The following is a 6,749-nucleotide window of genomic DNA, read 5'->3' as shown; positions in this document are numbered from 1 at the left end:
GCAGAACAGCTGATGAGATGCCCAAGTAGTAAACTGTGCTGTATACATTCACTTAAGTGTGACTAAAAAAGCAAACGTATATTCCAAAACTGCTGATTGTCGTCAGTTGAATTTCATGCAATGTTGGAGGAATATACGTTCATATTTCTCACTTATTATCGGGTAGAAGTGTACAGAAAGCAATAAAGATTTTTTTAATATTTTTACAGTGTCATCAACAACAACACACATGTAGTTGACCATCGACAAGACCTCGCTTACTCGAAAATGTTTTTGTACAAATTCTTGAGAAAATTTTCTGAAAAATTTTTGAGAATTTTGAGAAATATTTTCCCTTGGAAAAGAGCATATTCACTTCGCGGGAAACAGTTGGATTATCGATCGCGAACATATACACGCCTTATAATTTACTCAAGATGAAACTTCAGGAGTTTCACCACCCTAGTGATATGAAATACATATTCCACGACTACTGCATATCACCGCGAATAATATCGCGTTTTCACATGGAGTTTTACGCCACCTCACGAAAAACGGGTGAAATTGCAGTAACTATGCTTACCTATATCAGGTGTCGCAGTGGTTTTCCATTTTATCGTTTCTGGCGAGCTGACAACTGCCAGCAGAAGGACTGCCTCAGTGAAACTACTTGTAAATTACAATGCTTGTCGAAAGGCCTGGACGTGGCCGCTCTGGTGTACGATCAAGTTGGTGGTGTTCGCGGTGAGGTTCCGAAGGAGTGCAGGTAATATACTCAACAATCTGTGTATAATTATATATGCGATATATTTGCGATGTGGATATCACTGATGATTGCGTGTTTGGAAACTGCGATATCATCGGTGGGTGTAGTTAGGATAGGTACAAGTATTGTTGGAGTTTCACCACCCTAGCGATATGAAAAAAAAATTTCACGACTTTTGCATATCACCGCGACTATCGCGTTTTTCACCGAGTTTTACGCCACTTCACGTAAAACGGGTGGTGAAACTCTAATATGAAGAAGAGCTGATTGTAGTACGCGAAATCTGAAGACTCAATTTCGTGCGGAATTCTCAAATTTCCAACTACTACTTATGCCCACCTGAAATTTTGTCTGAAAACTTTGCTAATATGATTATACAGTGACAACTGCATAGCGCGAATATCGGATTTCCTACAAAGTTTCACGTAAAACTACATCTTGAACGGAATTGAATTTCGGAAAAAAATTTTCCCGCAATTTTTTCATTCCCCCTGCTCTACATTCTCCGCTGCAGAATACAGCAGTGGCTCTTACTAGTAATTTTATATTGGGAATCTGTAATCATATTTATTCGTGTCGTTTTCAGATGTGGAGGATCGCAAATGTTGGCTATATGGAAGAATTGGCATCAACTTGCTGATCATTCCGTGGAGTTTGATACTATACAGTATTTGTTACCTCCAGAGAAGCTAGAAGAAGGTTCATGGGTAGGGGTGGCAGTGTGTAACTGTTAACACAACCCACTCGAGCGATGAATAACTTATTCTTACGTTACTTATAGTATTACAGAATATATGAATATCTAGCACAGCTTAGCTCGAGGACAGTTGTACCACAAATGGGACAGTGACACAAGTCCTAACAAGTGGCTCGTCGGAGATTTCTCCACTGAGATAGTGTCGTCGAATGCAGTGTTGGAATTTCCTCAGTTGAGCGGAGGAGTCTCCTGATTAGTTACAGAAATTGTACAATGGAGTTTCACCACCCGTTTTACGTGAAGTGGCTACGTAAAACTCGATAAAAAACGCGAAATTCCCGGTGATATGGGTGATGTGGAAAACACTAGTAAAAATATATTTCACGACTACTGCATAGTACGGGTTAACGAAGATTCACCCGTTTTACGTGAGGTGAAAAACGCGATATGAAGTGAATTGAAAATACTCGGCGAATAACACTCTATTCCACGCCTGCGTTTTTGATATCACGATTGTCTTTATGGCAGGAAGAAGGATGCCAAATTGAGGCTTGGAAATTCGAGGATGAAAGCCCCGAGGACGGCACGCCGCCGTTGTCACTTATGGACGTTAATGCTGAGGTTGGCGTTATCTGTTGTTGTATGTGTTGATGATGATGGTCGGCTTGATAGGATGTGGCGTATCAATTGGCAATTATTATCGGTGCTGATGGCGTTGGAGAGATAGAAGATACTACTCCTGATGATGATGATCCGTGAGTTGAGGGGGGAGTGGTAGGATAGTGAGAATTTATTGAGAAACACCACCCTAGTGGTAAACATATTTCACGACTACTGCATATCACCGCGAATATCGCACTTTTCACCGAGTTTTATGCCACTTCACGTGAAACGGGTGGTGAAACTCCATTTGTTAGTGTATATAAATCAGCGAGTGAGTACGACTAAAACGCAAAGCAATGAAGAGTACGAGGATCTCACGTTCGAATGAGAAGGGAGTTGAATCTTGAAACAGGACGTGGTGTTGCGGAGTCCATAGTGTTAACATTCTAGTTGATAGTTTTACGGAGTGTTACCTCGTACGAGGTAAACGGTTTTGGCTATAATATCTGAATGGGATGTTTTGAAACAAAACCAAAGGTATATTCTTGTTCAGCACGTTTTTCTCAATTATTGAGACTCAATAGGCCTAGCCATTCAGCTCACCTCGGAAGTTTATCCCATAATTTTCGTACAGATTTGCCACCCGTGTCGTATGACTAGGAAGGACGTCAATGGAGTTTCACCACCCTTCTTACGTGAAGTGGCGTAAAACTCGGTGAAAAACGCGATGTCAGGGTCGGTTTCTGTTTTACTGGGGGAACGCAAACTAGTGGGCATAAGAAAAAGTAACAACACACATTCTTGACTCTCACCCAATAAGCGATCCTTTAGCTCGTTACGTAGCTAAGGATAAGAAGATATAATTACACAATTAGAGCGCATCTTCACATTACAACTCAACCCCCTCTTTTCCATAAGCTTGGTACCGCTCAAGCATAATAGTTCACAGCCTGTAGTAGTCGTGAAAATATGTTTTTCACTCAAGTTGGTGTTGCGGAGTCTGCAGTGTTAGCGGTCTGGTTGATGTTAGAAGATTCATGTCAGGCGAGCTGAAGCCGTGAAAAACCGGCGAGATAAGTGCTTAATCGCTGGCGAGGTCGGCGGTGATATTAAAAGCCTCGCGCTGAGAGGTAAGGCTTTATGAAAAGGTTGCATCGGAGTTTCATAAATTGTTCACCTGCGATATCATCTCGCGAAATTATCCTAACCATCACTAGAAGAGGCATCCAAAATATGCAAAGATATGAAAATTTTTAGAAAATTTTGGGAAATTCTCATTGATTCCTGTACATCTCTACACGGGTTCATATGCTAGCGCGACTACTGCATATCACCGCGAGTATCGCGTTTTTCACCGAGTTTTACGCAACTTTACGTAAAACGGGTGGTGAAACTACATAGATTGGTATGTGGCTTTGCATTAGGTCGGGCGCGAAAACGACGACGAAAAATTCGGAGGAGAGAAGATCCGATGGAAAAAGACGATCGGGGTGTGCCGTATGCATCTAAGGTTAGAAAATCTTCATACTGCGCAAATGGGTGGTATCTTGGTGTGCATGCGTGCAGGGAGAGTGTCGAGGAGTAAGGGAGGATACGACTTGTTGGGAAAGAGCCATTAGGGACACCGGATGTGGGGTGAATTGTGGAGTGTTGGAGTTTGATAGTAAGTATAGGAGACAGTGGTGTGGAAGAGAGGTAATAATGCGGGCTGCCGGGATCGAACCTGTGCGGGATTTGCTGTATGTGGTAGAGGAAGGAGTCGTAGTATAGGTAGTGCAGCAATAGCAGCAGCAGAGCTAAGCTAGATACGCTGTAGTTGACGCTAGTCTTGATTCGACAGTAGTTCCTAATTGTAATGTGATAATATATGGCTATATGGTATTTCAGCAGAGTTCTTTACGGGGCGGAGCTCACTTAGTCCACGTCTATTGATTCGTTCAATGAATTTGACATAGGTCCCCGGTTCGATTCCCGGGTAGGACATTTCTCCATCATTAAACATATCTCTTCGAGCTGTTCGCATACCGATTTTCCCAAAACCTCCGCATACAGAGGAGTCGTTTGATCTATCTGATAGCCTCCCACGCTCCGTAGTGAAACCAGAATAATTCTGCACAACGCAAAAGTGCCTGTTGTTGCTTCGCAATTATTGTATATTTGATTTGATAGTAACCTATGAACAGCAATATGTGTCGTAACATTATGTGTGTTTAGGAAAAGGAGAAGTGTCCTATCACGTGCGGTGAATGTCGTCTGTACAACCGCAGTCCTCAAAATGGCGCTGATGTTCCTCTGTGGCTACCTAATAAAGTGAGAGCTTGTGTGGAGAGAAAATATGCAAATGGTCAACTACATGTGTTTGGAAATTTTGGAAAATTTCCGACTTCACCTGAGGAAAGCGAACATATATTTTACCATTGACAGAAGTAACTCGATCGGCTTCAGGACGCTGATGGTCAAATTTCAATTCCGTATGTTTTCGATGAAGATAGTATGGACTCTGGTAGAAGGACAGTGATGCGGGCAGCGGCGAGGGCGTGGCGAGAGAAAACTTGCGTAAGCGGAGCGAAGCGAAATTTGATGGTAATTATTACGAGTAGATTAACTTCTATGAAGCTACACCAGAGTCTATTGGAAAGAAGGCACATGTTGTTGTGAAAGTAATAATGGAGTTTTACCCGCTTTTCGTGGAGTGGCGTAATTTTCTATGTGAAAAACGCGAAATATGTTTTTTCCATAGCACAGGTGGCGTTTGTGTATCAGGTCCTTCGTTCGAGGTCTGGAACTCCATCAGGGTGTAGCGCGGGGCCGCTCGGGTATCCAGAAAATGAGAAAGCGTTTATGAATTTGGGATCCTGTTCGGATATATCAAGATTGGGCAGTGTAATCCACGAGCTTGGACATGTTTTGGGAAGTAATAATTTTGTGGCGCGTGACGGATTATTTCAACTGACGTTTCAGTGGTGCACACACAAATGCGAGGCGACCGTAATAACTATCTAAATATGATCTACGACAACATCAAGCCAACAACATTGAAGAATTTTGCTGTTAGACACTACTCGTAGTAAATCGATCATCTGGGCGCGCGCTAATGTCATTGATCAGATATCAAGGAGTAGATGGGCATTTTGCTCCGTATGATTACGGCAGTATTATGCACTATACGAAAACGCAGGGGATGATTGTGGATAAATACGACCCGCGAACTAATCCTGGGGTCTTCACTTTAAAGGGCGAATACGAACCAGGGATCACTCAGGTTGGTAGCTGTTGATTCTATGCGCATGGTCAACCACATATTTTGGTGACACTCCGAAGATTATGAGGATTTTTTTTGGAAAATTCTCAATGATTTTTTTTGTAAATGCAGACGGAATTCATGTGTAAACTTGTATAATTAGTGAGGAAACTTCTGCTAGACTCAACTGAGGAAAGCGAACATATATTCCAACACTGGTTTGCGGTATCGTTGGAGTTTCACCACCCTAGTGATATGAAAAACATGTTTTACGACTACTGCATATCACCGCGAATATCGCGTTTTTCACCGAGTTTTACGCCACTTCGCGTAAAACGGGTGGTGAAACTCCATTGATCATGGATTTCATGGGAAAATCATCAAGCTGTTAAGTAAACTCATTTCCGGCTTTGGAAGATATGAAAATACAGTGTGAGAAAATATGCACATAATCAACTACATATGTTGGTGAAAATTCTGAGAGGAAATTTCGGAAAATTCTCACTAGTACATTTCTACCCGAATAAGGCTGACATATATTCCTACTTCAACGTGGTGCTCAGGTCGGCCAGCGTGAACACCTTTCTGAGCTGGACGTCGCGGAAATCAACTCGTTATATTCCTGCAGAGTTTCCTCTACTACTACTACCACGCCCTCGCCACTTCATACGGTGCTGGAGCCTACCAGAGCAATAAAGAGTAGGGGACAATTGATTGTGTGATTTTTGTAAGTGTAGTTGTAGATGAGCACGCGAGAGTGGAAGCTTTAGAAAGAGAGTTGAAGACTGATCAGGGTGAGTACAGTAGTTCTGTGGTGGTTAGTTCGCACAACGGTGAAGTTTCATCCGGTTAACTCCGTGAAAGAACGCGATATGCAGTAGTTGTGGAGTATATATTTCACTGGTGTTTTTCATATCACTAGGGTCAAAGTCCATTGATAGTTATCTTCGCATAAGTATTGCGTATATAATTAACTATAGTTTGCGCATATTATTAATTATAGTATGCGTATATTATTAACTATAGTATGCGCATATTATTAACTATAGTATGCGCATATTATTAATTATAGTATGCGCATATTATTAACTATAGTATGCGTATATTATTAATTATAGTATGCGTATATTATTAACTATAGTATGCGCATATTATTAACTATAGTATGCGCATATTATTAATTATAGTATGCGCATATTATTAACTATAGTATGCGCATATTATTAACTATAGTATGCGCATATTATTAACTATAGTATGCGCATATTATTAACTATATTAATAATTATAGTATCTTCAGTTTAAGTCGATCGATTTGGACGTCAATTCGGGCTGTTTACTCACATAGAGTTTTTTTACAGTTTTTTTTCTAATACAGTTACCATAGCCCAGCACATCACATCAGCAGTAGAGGAAGCGAATAACTCGGGTGGAATGCTCACCAGTGTGGCGAGAGATCATCT

The 6,749-nt window shown here is 41.3% G+C and overlaps 3 protein-coding genes across 3 annotated transcripts in view; all 3 read left to right on the top strand.

The window, feature by feature from the left end:
* Positions 1 to 554: 554 nt before the first annotated feature.
* Pmar_PMAR024143 (hypothetical protein) lies at positions 555 to 2,201 on the top strand (the record flags this gene model as incomplete). Its single annotated transcript, XM_002777257.1, has 4 exons — positions 555 to 745; positions 1,332 to 1,452; positions 1,971 to 2,063; positions 2,115 to 2,201. 4 exons carry the CDS (start codon positions 555 to 557, stop codon positions 2,199 to 2,201), a joined length of 492 nt encoding a protein of 163 aa, XP_002777303.1.
* A 2,638-nt stretch (positions 2,202 to 4,839) lies between these two features.
* Positions 4,840 to 5,109, top strand: Pmar_PMAR024142 (conserved hypothetical protein; the record flags this gene model as incomplete). Its single annotated transcript, XM_002777256.1, has 2 exons — positions 4,840 to 4,959; positions 5,007 to 5,109. Coding segments are annotated over 2 exons (223 nt in total), but the record flags the coding sequence as incomplete, so codon positions are not given.
* A 93-nt stretch (positions 5,110 to 5,202) lies between these two features.
* Pmar_PMAR024141 (hypothetical protein) overlaps positions 5,203 to 6,749 on the top strand; it is a gene marked incomplete at both ends in the record, with an annotated part of 2,703 nt that continues 1,156 nt past the window's right edge. Inside the window, 3 exons of the mRNA XM_002777255.1 lie at positions 5,203 to 5,311; positions 6,024 to 6,080; positions 6,109 to 6,163. Coding sequence (XP_002777301.1) covers positions 5,203 to 5,311; positions 6,024 to 6,080; positions 6,109 to 6,163 — 221 coding nt within the window. The remainder of the gene's footprint in view (positions 5,312 to 6,023; positions 6,081 to 6,108; positions 6,164 to 6,749) is intronic.

The sequence above is a fragment of the Perkinsus marinus genome (assembly GCF_000006405.1).
Source record: "Perkinsus marinus ATCC 50983 genomic scaffold scf_1104296952136, whole genome shotgun sequence".
Lineage (NCBI taxonomy): Eukaryota > Perkinsozoa > Perkinsida > Perkinsidae > Perkinsus > Perkinsus marinus.
Note: the sequence above shows the minus strand (reverse complement) of the source record. Positions and strands in the feature narration are given on the sequence as shown.